Source organism: Bradysia coprophila, assembly GCF_014529535.1.
Source record: "Bradysia coprophila strain Holo2 chromosome X unlocalized genomic scaffold, BU_Bcop_v1 contig_20, whole genome shotgun sequence".
Lineage (NCBI taxonomy): Eukaryota > Metazoa > Arthropoda > Insecta > Diptera > Sciaridae > Bradysia > Bradysia coprophila.
In genome coordinates, this window is record NW_023503307.1 from 1,102,349 (window position 1) to 1,116,122 (window position 13,774).

The 13,774-nt window shown below is 34.9% G+C and overlaps 2 protein-coding genes across 3 annotated transcripts in view; one reads left to right on the forward strand and one right to left on the reverse strand.

Moving 5' to 3' along the window:
* The window catches only part of LOC119068791 (probable serine/threonine-protein kinase DDB_G0272282), a 43,843-nt gene that overhangs the window by 14,865 nt on the left and 15,204 nt on the right, over positions 1-13,774 (forward strand). Inside the window, exons 2-7 of one of the 2 annotated variants that reach the window (XM_037172553.1) lie at positions 1,564-1,817; positions 3,702-4,774; positions 5,518-6,058; positions 10,220-10,859; positions 10,915-11,212; positions 11,282-11,710. In XM_037172553.1, coding sequence (XP_037028448.1) covers positions 1,786-1,817; positions 3,702-4,774; positions 5,518-6,058; positions 10,220-10,859; positions 10,915-11,212; positions 11,282-11,710 — 3,013 coding nt within the window. In that variant the 5' untranslated portion in view covers positions 1,564-1,785. The remainder of the gene's footprint in view (positions 1-1,563; positions 1,818-3,701; positions 4,775-5,517; positions 6,059-10,219; positions 10,860-10,914; positions 11,213-11,281; positions 11,711-13,774) is intronic. The other variant, XM_037172552.1, reaches the window with a different exon arrangement.
* Positions 7,872-9,835, reverse strand: LOC119068792 (gamma-aminobutyric acid receptor subunit beta-like). Its single transcript, XM_037172554.1, has 8 exons — positions 9,672-9,835; positions 9,518-9,615; positions 9,323-9,390; positions 9,036-9,259; positions 8,894-8,976; positions 8,706-8,840; positions 8,361-8,645; positions 7,872-8,273 (listed from the first exon to the last, which is right to left on the reverse strand). The coding sequence occupies exons 1-8, from the start codon at positions 9,734-9,736 to the stop codon at positions 8,146-8,148; spliced, it is 1,086 nt and encodes a 361-aa protein (XP_037028449.1). The 5' UTR covers positions 9,737-9,835; the 3' UTR covers positions 7,872-8,145.

Below are 13,774 nucleotides of genomic sequence, written 5' to 3' on the forward strand. Positions count from 1 at the left end.
TGACTTTTAAATTCAATCATGGCAATGTTTAGAAGCTAATAATCTATGGTTATTATCCTATTTAACCATTTAGAAGCGGTTAGACAATCGTGATCAGTTACTTTATTTCGTGAAGGTATAACACTGGATGATAAAATCTATTACTTCATTAGTTTTGACATACATTTTGTTATATGTAAAAGACCTCTAGTTAGAGCTCGTCGTTCATTGTTGATAACACATGATTAAACGAATGTGGAGAAATTTGAAGAAATTAAAAAATTGGGCTAGTCAAATCTTTACTCTCTCGATTGTTCAATCATTTTATTCAACGTTGTATCGACAGGAAGAGAAAAGTGAAACTCGACATGTTTTCTTTGGAATTGTTGTTGTGATTTGTAATTGATTCCACGAAAATTTCGATTTACAACTAAAAATCTAGATTTATATTTTCTAAATTTTGGTTGCTCAAGCGCTGTAGATCTAGATTTTCATTTGTTAAACAAATTTTGTGTGAAATCATGTACAAACCACACCAATTTCCAGAACAGAAAACACGTCGAGTTTCACTTTTTTTCTGTAACTTTGGACTCTTCCATCACATCCGACAATTTAATTTAAATCAGGATCGAACATCCAGTTAAATTTTTCTTAAAGTTCTTTAAAAGTAACATTTCCGAAAATATACACAACCAACACGAGATACAATCAACGGTGAAATACATCCCACTCAAGGTAGCAATCATAGCACTATGCGATGTTCCATTGATTGATTGAATCATTTCACCGACCATCCATAAATGAACGGATTGTAACCAATATTCATGCATAATTTTTCATCCAGATAATTACAATTTTAAATGCAACACTTTACCAAAACAATAATTCGACAATGCTCAACCAATCAATTTCCGTTTCGCAATTTCGGCTTAATGTTCACATTTTCTACTCCTCGAAATTTTTACTTTCAAACCCATCCATTAAACTACGATTTTATTGCATGATTTTCCTCTGACAGAAAATTTATATTATATACGCAAAACAATCGACCGTAGAGCTGTTGATTTGTATTTGCTGATAAATTTTGTCAGAAAATGTTTTTTTTTCTCTTGTTTGAGCCGCTGATGGATCACTTACACTTATGTGGGAGTTCGTGTGAAAAGCCATATTTCACAGACGATTAAAACTACTTAAGTTTAAATATAAACCGAATGAAAAATTAGCATAAACATAAATTATTCATGTTAAACCGAAAAAAAAAATGTATTCCATTTCCATTGGCCTATTTATTCGAAACGAAATCGCCAATAGCGTTGTTAAAGTTCCTTTCCTTATGTACGTGTAAATATTATGTAGAATACCGATTCCGACTATGAAACAAAAGAAATGATAATGTAAAAGCGTGTACTCATATGTACAGTACATACAATGCGTATTTCAAGTCCAATTCAAAACTCAAAATTTATTTCATTTAACCGCAATTAAATGATCAACAACCATATAATTTGTGAATCAACGTCAAAGAATTGTTATATCTTGTGATGCTCTTTCAAACAGAACTAAACATTTTGAATATTAAACTAGGAAAAAAGGCAGAGATTTTCGGAAAATAATGTAACATTAAACGTAGATCATAAATAAAATTATAAAATCTCAACGAGCGAAAGAAAAAAATGTTGTTTCGTTATGCCTAAATACTTCCGACTAACTGTTGATAATATATAAAATTTGAGACTTTCAACGTTATAAAAAAAGTCGGTTTTTTCTCTAAATTAAATGACCAGATTGCAATAACAATTTAACATAATGTTCACATGTCTCTGGCAATTATGGGATTGGTAAGTACAACATAACATAGTTCGTTATTGTGTCATGCAATATTGTGTACTTTAGGTACCTACATAATGATAATGGAACACACAAACTTATTAGTTTTTAATAGAACATTGAAATGTAATACCGTGTCATTTAAACTTGTGTGATTTGATTGTACTGCTGTTAATTATGTTAAGGTAAACATATGTTCCTCATCTCAGAAGACCTTCAATCATTTTATATGTTTATTTCTATGTGGCACTGAGCTGATAAAATTTCAAAACGAAGCCCATCTTCAAGAACATATGCATCGCAATGTTGTGATTTCAATGACTCAGTTTCAAACATCGATTTGCACAATCAAATGGAAATTTTTCTAGAGTCTTGCGTATATTATCCTGTACTGCGGCGGAAGAAGAATCGATTTTATGTCCAGTATACGTTGAAAAATTTGCGTAGAAATTGCAATTTAGCACGAGAGAATTGAAACGATTGTTTCGGTGCCTTTTTATGCGAAACAACCACGACAAACTTTTTTGCCCGACATGACTTCTTGTCCCGTGCAAAGAATTCCAATATATCCATATACTGAATTTCATCATCATCATACATTACATATTCAATGGCTCACTTTCAACTGAAATATTGGCATCGAAATCAGACTTTTAAATTGGCTGCAGTGTAGTAAAAGTAACATGCAAAATACACATGGTGAAATGCATTCAAAAAACAATTTCGAATAGAGTTTATTGTGAGAACTAATTGCTGCACTATTTTCTTATGTCCATTCACATATCCCATTAAATATAGCACACCTGCTTTTTTGAATCAACCAAAAATAATATTTTCCTTTTTTTACATTTAAGCAGATGTTAAAATTTCGTGAGTTTTTTTTTTCAAAACGAAATTATAACGGAGCTCATCAGGGACTAATAATTTTCTGCGTAAGCTGTGTCTTTATACAATACTTTAGGTTTCACAAAACTGTAGGATATATTTTCAGTTTCTCGAATTCATATCCTTTTTAATAAAGCCTAGCCTACAACGTTCAGTTAGTATTCCACATGCTCCATCTACTTATTTATTTACGATTTAATATTTGATTCATAAAAAAGAACATTTCGTGCGACTCATGCTCAATGAATTTATTAGTCACATGAAGATTTGACGAATAACTGAATCCTGGATCACGTGTATTTTCTCTATAATCTGAGAATGTTGATGAATCCGAGTAAATCCGAAAGCTTTTCTTTCGCTGAATAAATATTTGATTTTTTATGGATTTAGCCGTAAGACGTTTAAAAAAAAGATGTTAAAGGTGACTCTGTCCTTCGTAAATTAACCATTTTTTCTGCATTTTTTTTTTTCGTAGAAAAATCTTATTTAATTTGATGTAAAGTTGTTCCATAGTTAATATGAATTCCGTTTCAGCTATTTAGCTAATAGCGCAGCGGTGGTTATGTATGCAAAAATTTTAAATAAAAAATGCCTTCAGGTATACGATGTCAAATTCCATTCATAGAGGTGCTATTATGTTCATTTTTGTCGGAGTGCAGAATGACAAGTTTTTTATTATTTAGTGCAGACAATTCCACGCTCAACTATAACCATTAAAGTTAACGAAGTTTTCACAGACTGGGTATACAATTCCTCTAAGATTTTTTATTCGCCATAAATTGTATAGCTCAAAAGCTCAAAAAAGCAGACTATTATTTGCTTGTCAGCTTATTCTTCCGTAAGATGCACTGCCAAAACATGATACAGCGACAACACCTTAAATTTTTGTTTTGTTTTTTGTTTTAATGAAACAAGTAGACAAAAGAATTAATTCACCTGAGTGTTGTGTAGTACTTCGACTATTTTTCTTGTTATAAAAGTTTTTAACATTTTGTTTTATCCATTTCCAGGTTGGATCCACCTCCCATTTTTACCACAGCTACAATGGAAAGCAAAAAGCTTCAACAAATGCAACAGGCAAACACCCATTTAATTCCTCAGCCCATGCCACAAATCAAAGCTCCACTGTTCCATCAAGTCACTGGTGACTACGGTCCCCACTCACCAGTTTTCCAGAATGTGCCGCAATACAATAGTGTCACTTCGAATTTCGCACAAATTGAACGAACTGGTCACCATCAGCCCAGACATCACTCGTCACAACATCACCTGGCCCCATCGTCGAATAATCATTTACACATTAAGCCATTGCAAAATAGTCATTCATCCATGTTGAGCAGTTACACAGCACACCGACAGACTCAGCCAACCGGCCAAAGTTTGTACGGCACAGACTCAGTGTATCAAAATAACAGAGATCGACATTACCAGCAAAGTGCGCTACGAACTCAGCCAACATCACAGCACAATCACAGCCATCCAATGAATAAATTCCAAAGTGAATATCAGCAACTACAACAAGCAAAAATTCAACAACAAATCCAAACTCAAAACGAAGCATTGATACAACAACAGAGAACGTTTGCCATTCGTCAGCAATTGAACCCGCCGATTCCTCAATCCCACATGCACAATCTGCAAAGTTCACAAAATTTACGTAGCATTCCACCATCAACGCTAAATTTAACCACACAATTCCAACCAGCTTCGGGACCATCAGACTCAAACAACGATGAAAAAATTTACGGTGCACAACGAAACTATAACCAAACATCACCAAACAGCGTTCAATCGCAATCGATCTACCATCAAAAGCAGAAAAGTAACCAGCAATTAGCTCGCCAAAAGATGCAAGAAAGCAGTCCGAGCGAATTAACGCCAATCATACAACAAAACCATCCAGATTTGGTTGTGAATCAGGCATGCCAGACACAAATTCCCGAAACTATTGCCAGCAAATCAAAGTCGCAGACTGAGAGTCCAGTTCATCAGTCTTTGGAGCGGAAGAAGAGCTCGGGAACGATACAGAGTTTGAAGTCACCTGTCACAAAGCGGCCGGCCTCTGCACCAGTTACGCTTTCAGGTAAGACAGAAAAAAAAACATCTCACGTCTAACAAGCGAAAAATTCCATGCAAATATTTCATGAATTTTGTCTAAACGACCTCCGATCTCTTGAGTCCGGTATGACAATAAGCCCGATAATTCCTTCTCAAATTATCATGCATTTCGGTACGAAAATTCGCTAAAATTACCTAGCCAATTATATACTGAAAGTAGAAAAAAATGATCGTCATGGCAGGTATCAACTCTTAAGTAGGTATATACCGTCCGAAAATAGAAATTGAATTAAAAATAGACTTCAAAATGATCATGACGAGTATATAACCAGCTCAATTTTGCAATATAATAATAATGACGATTTTTTCGGTCGATCTATCGTCGTTCACACTTCACACAATAATCGCGTTAACTCCACCTTAAAGTATAAATCATCTCATTCGAAAGTTTTTTTTTTGCATGCTTTGCTACAGCTGATTTATCTGAGCAATTTTTTTTTTATGATTCTCGTTTTTCTTTCCTATTCTGTTATCTACGCAACAATCAACTGTATTTGAGATGTATAAAATACGCGCCATAAACTGAATTCACTTTCTGAAAATACGGTGAAATATGTTCAATGATGGAATGTTTGTAAGCCTGGAATGTTGGAATGTTGTATCGCCCTTCCCATATCCTTTATCATATAGGAAAATTTTCTTTCTTTTTTTCTTTTAAAAAATGGGCCCGTCACTAATTTGAAATGGTTTATAATTTAACCTCTCCAGGCTGGTTGTACAAGCAAGGATCCGAAGGCTTAAAAGTATGGCGAAAACGCTGGTTCGTGCTGTCCGAGTATTGTCTGTACTACTACAAAGGACCTGAAGAAGAAAAGCTCTTAGGCTCAATTTTATTACCGTCATACCGAGTAGCCGCATGCCTTCCAGAGGATAAAATTTACCGAAAATTTGCATTCAAATGCGAACATCAAAACATGCGAACATATTGGCTGTCGGCTGAAACATCAGAAATTATGGGTCATTGGATCAGAGCCTTAACTGCTGCAACGGTAATGCAAAGTAGCAGTGAATCATCCGATCATGTATCGCAGCCGAGTTTCTCTTCACTGAATCCAAGTGGTGAAAACAGTGATTCAGGCATTCTTACATACCAATCGCAACAAAGCAAAATCAGTGCATTGCAATCACATGGTCCAGTCACGCCTGCCATGGATACGGGAGGTCCGCTGTACGCGAATGCTCCACCGAAGCCAAGGCGAGCTAATGATGGTGGCTATTCTTCGCCCAGTCCCGAAAATTCAATTGATCGGTGAGTTTACAGAATGGTTACACGTTTGCATGTTTATTTACATTTTGAGTTGTGCCAGTCACGTATTCTTGACTCCAAAACGAAAATAGACATCAAAATCGCTTGTCTCTACGACGATATATATACCACGCACTCGAAAGGTTTGCGATAATTTTTATATGAACACAAGGAGGTCGCTGTTATTTGTAGAATAAATCTGGAACCGTCCGTTACCCATTATTATTAGAGCTTTTGTCGACTGAAAGTCGAAATGTTCTGTAACTATTCATATGTCAATCCATCAATCGATACATTCGAATAATTTACACATAGAGTACAGAGTACACATTGTTTGTGTACAAAGGTACACATTGTGTGTGTACAAAGGTACACCAATCATAAACAACATGGACAACACACTACAATTATTGTCGAGTACAGAACATACAAGGATTAATTAGAAGGTTATTGGTTAGGAAAATTAAATGGTGTAGATTTACATATCAAAATTTTGTCTCTAATTTTGTCTTACAATCGAAAATTGTAAACAAGTTCTAAAACACTTCAGTGTTTGATATATCGATTCCATTAGCTAAATGACGTTATATATCACCTTTAAATGAACCGTATTCCTATACAAACTAATAGTATATCAGACCTATACGAACAACAGGTCTCTTGATTTCGATGTGGTGTTTTGTAACCCGAAAAATTGTAATTTCATATGAGAAGGTGTGATTTGGAAATGATTTTGTGGGTTTTCCACAGGTTTTTTTTGCGAAAAAACCTGTCATATCTCCGGAATGAGAAAAAGTTACATCTCAGTCGCTAGTCGGTAGAGATTGAGATTTCAAGACTGCAGCAATATCAAAGTGAGGCTTTATGGTGAAGACAAAAACTAAACCTCTGTACTTGTACTCACTTCTTTTTGAAATTTCAGCATGACTTTGCTTCAGCTGAGCCATACATAAAATCAAAACTGTTTATGCCTTTTATACGGTTGAACAGTTTTGATTGTTTGTATGGATCAGCTGAAAAACAGCTGAAGCAAATTTCTACTGAAATTTCACTGCCTCTGACTGTAAGGAATTTTTAAGAATTTCATGAATTTTTATAAGAAATATAAGATTTCTAGATTTTTTTTTAAATAATTTAATTTAATCTTTAATAAAATTTTGAGAATTTATAAAAATTAAATTCTCATAAATTCCAACAATTTAAGGATATTTTTTTAAATATCAGGAATTTTTTGCACCACACCGCTTCAAAAAAATCATTCAATCGATTTTTTTAAGACTTCCTGGTCCAAGTGGACAAACAATTGCCACCGTATGGTTAATACCTATAATTTTATTAAAAGCGATTTTTCTGATTTTCTGTTGGTAGGATTGTAGTGCGAAAATTCAAAGGTCTCGAATTGGTCCGTTTTTTTAAAAATTACTTTATGACCAACCAACAATAACAATATGTATTAAAAATTTAAAAAGAAAATGGCACCTTACAAGTTAGAATGAATCGTGCGGGTCTTACATAGTTTCTGTTAATTGAGAGCTGGAGTCAAGATAATGGTATTCTGTTTTCCTTCGAATGTACGGTTAGTAACGATAGTTTGATTCTTTAAAAGAGATACCAGTGTCATTCAATTTAAAAGTTACCAATGTTGTGGAATGTTTATGTTTTGCTGGGCACACCATGCTTACACCTAAGTCTATTTTAAATTTGTTTTTACGACTCGGAATCAGTGATGGAATTACTAAATTACCTTCTGTATTAATTTTTATCATACTTACCATACGAAAATCCCCGAATTCAATTAGCGACACAAATTCCGTTATTCTGACTTAAAATAAATTTATTAGTTTCAACAAGCGATTCATGCGGTTCTGAACAATCCGAATGCTAGGACTAAACAATTCGTCTGAAAATATCCGTTAAAACGTTACACCATCAATGGAAGTTGGTTCTTCTATTGCTAAAAATTGCGTCAAAAGTATGAAGTGAGATTCTTATCTCACAACATTTTTTTCTCCCCTAATTAACACTGTTTTTAGTCCCTATATTTATCGATTACTGTCTAACTATTTGTTGACGATATGCGTGAATTATATTCAATAGACTAACCAATAAATTATGTTAAATATACCGAAAAGGGCTGCATAACCATATCGGAAAATGAGGTCAATCTGGGATGATATGTCCTCTTTGTCGGACGTAACGTTACTGACATACGCAAATTCTGCACAAAAATGAATTATTTTTTTAAACAATCTGAAGAAGTGGACTTAGACCTTAGAAAACTGCATGAAAAAAATGATTAACTCACCGACCATGGCTATAAAGACAAAGGTCATGCTAACTCCGGTGTAAACATCAATAGCTTTGATGTACGACGTTTTCGGCAATTGCATGGAAAGCAGCGTAAGGCCAATGGGCATCAGAAGTAATGATAGGGCACAAATGACCAATCTAACGTTGGCGGCTCTGCGGTTCAACAAAAACGAAATCCATGATAGTATTACGAGCATTGTGCACGGTATATAAACTTGTGTCACATAGTGGCTTGTGTTTCGTTTTACTTGAAATTGTGCATTCAATCGTGAATAGTTGCCTAATGGGAAAAGTGTTTAGTAACACATTTTAGTAAATTCAATCCATTTTGATGAACTACCGGTGGTCAACTGAATAAATTCGGAATTCTGTCTGTGGCCAGTTAACGCAAACAAATTTATGGTTGAATCTACTGAAACTCCAACGGCATTCTCATTTTTCCAGGTATATGTGATATCTCTAGCCGTATAACCGTCTGAAAAAAAAAGATCTGTACAGAAACTCTCGTGAAACTTGACTTTTACCAACAGCTCTCTATAGACAATGAACAAATCTGACTATCCATTGGAAAATTAGTGTAGTCCATGGGACAGGCGGCCGTGACACTCAATCTAGTTCCATTAAAATATTTTCAAGTATAAAAATCGACTTGTTTCCAGTTAAGTTTTACCTGACACTCCTAATCACTTCACCATTGCTTCGGACTTTGACGAATTCATTTTTCGCAGTAATCGAATGAGCAAAGCCTTGTTTCTCATTCACAAAGAATGTGTCGGGTAACCAAATTGATTTCGAAACTTCGTGGCCGAAACTGAGCGTTTCGATACCAGACCGATTAAACGCTAACCGGGGATCATTCCAGTACTGACGGAAATAGAAATTGATTGAGTAATCCTAAAAAAATGGTCAACAATAAAATGAAAAACGTAAAACTTATTACACGATGTAGCTACCAACCATATTAACATCGGACAGCGCGTCAAAAGAAATTACGTACATTGTGATTTCAACGTTAACCGGTGGCCCTAAAATTATAGCGAGTTTAAAGAACAATAAAATCAATTCTTTTTATTTGTTATTTGGTGTAGCAACGTTGAGAGTTTTAGACTATGAATATGGACATGACGCAACAGCGGTAAAGATAAGACTCACCACCATAGTTAGGTCTTAATCGTTTGTCGTAACCAGAAAGTAATGAGTCAATTAATTCGGAAACATTAGCGTAGTTTTGTTCATGTACTGCATTTGATCTGAGAAAGAATTTTCGTTTTTACACAAAAAAATAATTAATTTTTTCAAAACTCACTTCACATTTTCGAAACCAATAACGCAAAATACGAAAATCACTGCAACGTAATTAATTAATTGCATTTTGATTCACTTTAAAGAGCAGCACAACTTTGTATCTTGATGTTCGTTCTGCACAGAACGATTGTCCAGTTATAAGTATTTTCTTTTGTAGCTTCATTACGCCTAATATATCGACCATATTGCGCTGTAAGTAGCAGCAGCAAGAGAGAAGATTTTTTTTGCGGAAATGTCTTTATTAAATTTAAATTGAGATGGAATTTTGTGAATACACAGCACAACATAATGAATCGTAACGCATTATATTTCAATATTATTTATTAAGGCAAATGGCTAAAGCAGATTGAGTCACTTAATTTACTAAGTGATCGCGACCTTTCAATCGCACTGGTTTTCGGTTGTCATTGGTCATTTCGCAAAAAAATACACTTCTGATTCGGATTTCTTTAATGTACTGCTACATGCTATATGACTGTGCTAGCTCCAAAATGTGGTACACAAATATCATTCTACACCCAATTGTAACATCATTTTCTATCCAAACAGATACGAGCCCAGCTTTGATAAGAACAAATATTTCGATTCGACTGCTCAGCCTCAATCGTATCATCCGCAGCACATGCTAAATTCGCCAATATCACAAACACATTTGAACGAACCGATCTATGGATCACAGCATCTGAACAAGTCGAATAGTATGCAAAATCATAAATTCAAAAACAACTGGGAAACATCCAATTCGAACCAAATAAAATCTCCATACGGACAAGACATGCAGCAACAAGACCTGCAAAATTTGCTATCATTCTCATCGGAATTGTACCAGAGTAATCGTGACAATATAATACGGGCACCGCACCGGTTCGAAGATTATGGCAGGAAGCATTTCAATGAACAGAACGATGTCGATACATACGGTATGCAACCGTTACTCAACAGCCGGCAAAAGTACGAACTACAAATGGAAATGAATAATTCGGAACGAAGGACACCTGATACTTATGGTCGTTCGCGAATCGATCAAATCAACCGGAATCTCATGGACTATGAAGACATTTACAATTTGAATTCGCAGCCAGATATGAATGTGTACAGACGGCCGACTAGTCCGCCATCACATAAAAATTTACAGACTTTACAACATCTGCAAGGATCAAGCCAACGAGCGGTTCCGAGTAAATTGGAGGTGAGATTTAGGGAGGATTGGTTGTCAAAACTCTTTTACAATTATTGCGTTTCAGCAAAAGCAAAACGTACGGATGCGTCGACCCGTACAGTCAATTCCTAGACCACATTCGGCCGATTTTCTCGAATATGAGACAAGAATGGAAAGCGCCAATAACCCTGTTCCCGAAATGATGCGAGCTCCACGTCCAAAGTCTAGTCTTGATATCAATAGAACACCAGATAACTTTTATTATTCGGAAGCGAGTTATGCAGAAAAAATGAGACAAAGTGCGCTATACCTTCAAAAGACACCGAGTGGTTTGTATGGCAAGGACAAGCATTCGGAAGTATTGAAACAGTCGAATTCAAGAGGTAAGAACCGAAAATACTTTCAATTCTAGATAAACGTTCAACGATAAAATTGAATTGATTGTCCCGTAGGTGATATAAGCGGTCACAACATGGGCTATAACACGATACCAGGCGAAAGTGGTTTCGTCATGCATTCCGATTCAAAGCATAACAATTCTCACACACCACGAAATCATCGAAGTTACAACAAAAACGTTAATTTACAAAACGAACAATTTCTGCGGTCAGCTAGTGTCCGATTACCGCGCAAAGCTGATGACACCGGTATGCGAGACAGCGAACAGAAACGTGAAGAGTCGATGAAACGTTTGCTGGAGTGGAAACAGCGTATGCTTCAATCACCATTGACTCGGAAAGGTGTACCCATATCATTAGCGATGGATGCTAAAACACCATTATCGGTTAAGACAGCAAATATTACACAAGGAATACAGCGCAGTCGATCAGCAACGAATGCAAATAATGCCGGTTACAATAGCTACTCGTCAGATGATGAAGGTGAGTCGATTTTATATGTGATCTCTCTCATTCTACAATTTCATTTTAATTGCATGTTTGATGTTGTTAACCAAATTATAATAATTTGCGAATTGGTGGTTTAGTTTTAATCGAAACGAAATGTGGGAGTATAATCACTCAGTAAAACAAATCAAAAATAATGGTAAATTGGGAAAGGTCTATAATTTCTACGTATAATCACAGCTATTAACTGTTGTGTATACAGAAGTTGATTCTTGTTTATTTTACTAAAATTGCAAAATGTTCTGGACATTTATCTAAATTGAATCGGACACCAGCCTATTATTATCCATATAAAATAGTGCATGGGCGCTGAGCATATTGATTGACTTCTATGTCGAAGAAAAACTCTATTCACGGTACAGCAATTTTAAATACGAAATTATCGTAGCTCTTAATTTAATTCCCGGGAGAATGATCGAACCCAAGCAAAATGTATTCACATCATTTTATGCACCACAAAACGCCCTTATTATTGCCATTTTATATGATGGGAAACGATAAAAAAAATCGACAATTTTGTCAATTTAACATAAACCAAACGTGGCGGTTTTAAACAGTTACTTTATGAGCTCCTAAATTTATTACCGATTTCATCGAGAAAAGTTTGTGATAATTTTACTGGAATTTTACTACAGTTAAATAGATATCACACTCTTCTTGGGTGTTGGATACGCGATACAGGTTAGATTTTATTATTTAAAAAAACGTGAATCATTTTATTTTTGTTATTTTCAAACTAACTATCAATTTTACACTATGGACTTAGCGATGAAGAAGTCTAGCACTTTATTACCTTCATTCCTCAAGTATCCACGCCTCTATGACTGTTTGAAAATCACGTTTTTTCAACTTTAGCGTGTCTCTGCCGGCTTCACTTGCACTTAGGGTACACAATTTTTGTACAATTGTTATTAGAATTTCAGGCACTATCGATTGAAACCACAACCATTTTTCCACCTCTGCAGACAGGATGGGCTATGCACCAATATCAACGACGGTTCGGATGAAAATCAAAAATTTTTGTCGAACTTTGTTCAAAAATATCAAAAGTGCATCGAAATGCTCAGTGAAAATTCTTGCGAAAAACGTTTTAGCAAACGTCTGCGCTTGGGGGCAGAGAAAAGCACACTCCATACAATTCCGGTGTACGAAAAATTGCACACAAGGAGGGAGGGGTGTTTTAAAACACGGAATAAATGCGGACGAAATTTATGAACGCTTCCTTTAGGTAATTGTTGTTAATTGACACACTCGACCTGCAGCCAAGTGCCTAGAAAACCATTTATCAATCGGAAGCGTAAATAACTATTTTCTGTCCTATTCATATATGATTCATATTTGATATGGATCATCTATAGAATATGTCCCCTTCGAAGGTCCTTTTATATTCTCACTCTCATTTTGATTTTTCTGATGAAAGGCTATAAATTCTGTAAATAAAAGAAGAAGAAAAAAATTCTGAGCATGAGGCCTTTAGATAATGTTTAATAAGATTCACGAGTTTCTGTAAGATGGAGGACTTTCCAGAAGCTATGACCTTTAAAATAGGCTGTATGCAACTCGAACCTGGTTTTCAAAGCATAATCTAGCGAACCGACACGATAATTTTCCAAAGAAAAAACTACTCGTATACAAACTGGCTTCGTATTTGAACATTCTGCACTAAGCTCTACTAATTCTATTGGTGTTAAGGTTGTCTAAATTTTATTTTATAATTGGTGACTGGTGTTTAATAAATCATAAGGTCGTTTCAAATCGCACAGACTTTTATTAATTATATTAAATAAATAAAAATAACTTATACCCAGGATCACATTGCCACATTGTAATATTTTTAACCGAAAAAAATGATTAAAAAAAATAATTTTATTTAATTAAAATTTAAAAAAAATCGGCTTTATTTTCGGGTTGTTTAAGTGCATCATATACCCATTTTTTTAGAATTATTATTATTTTTATTAAATATTTTATTTCCATATTGGCAGTAAAAGTAAGTTTCTGAAGCGACCTTTGGTAAAATTAAAATGGGACTCTGCTGCA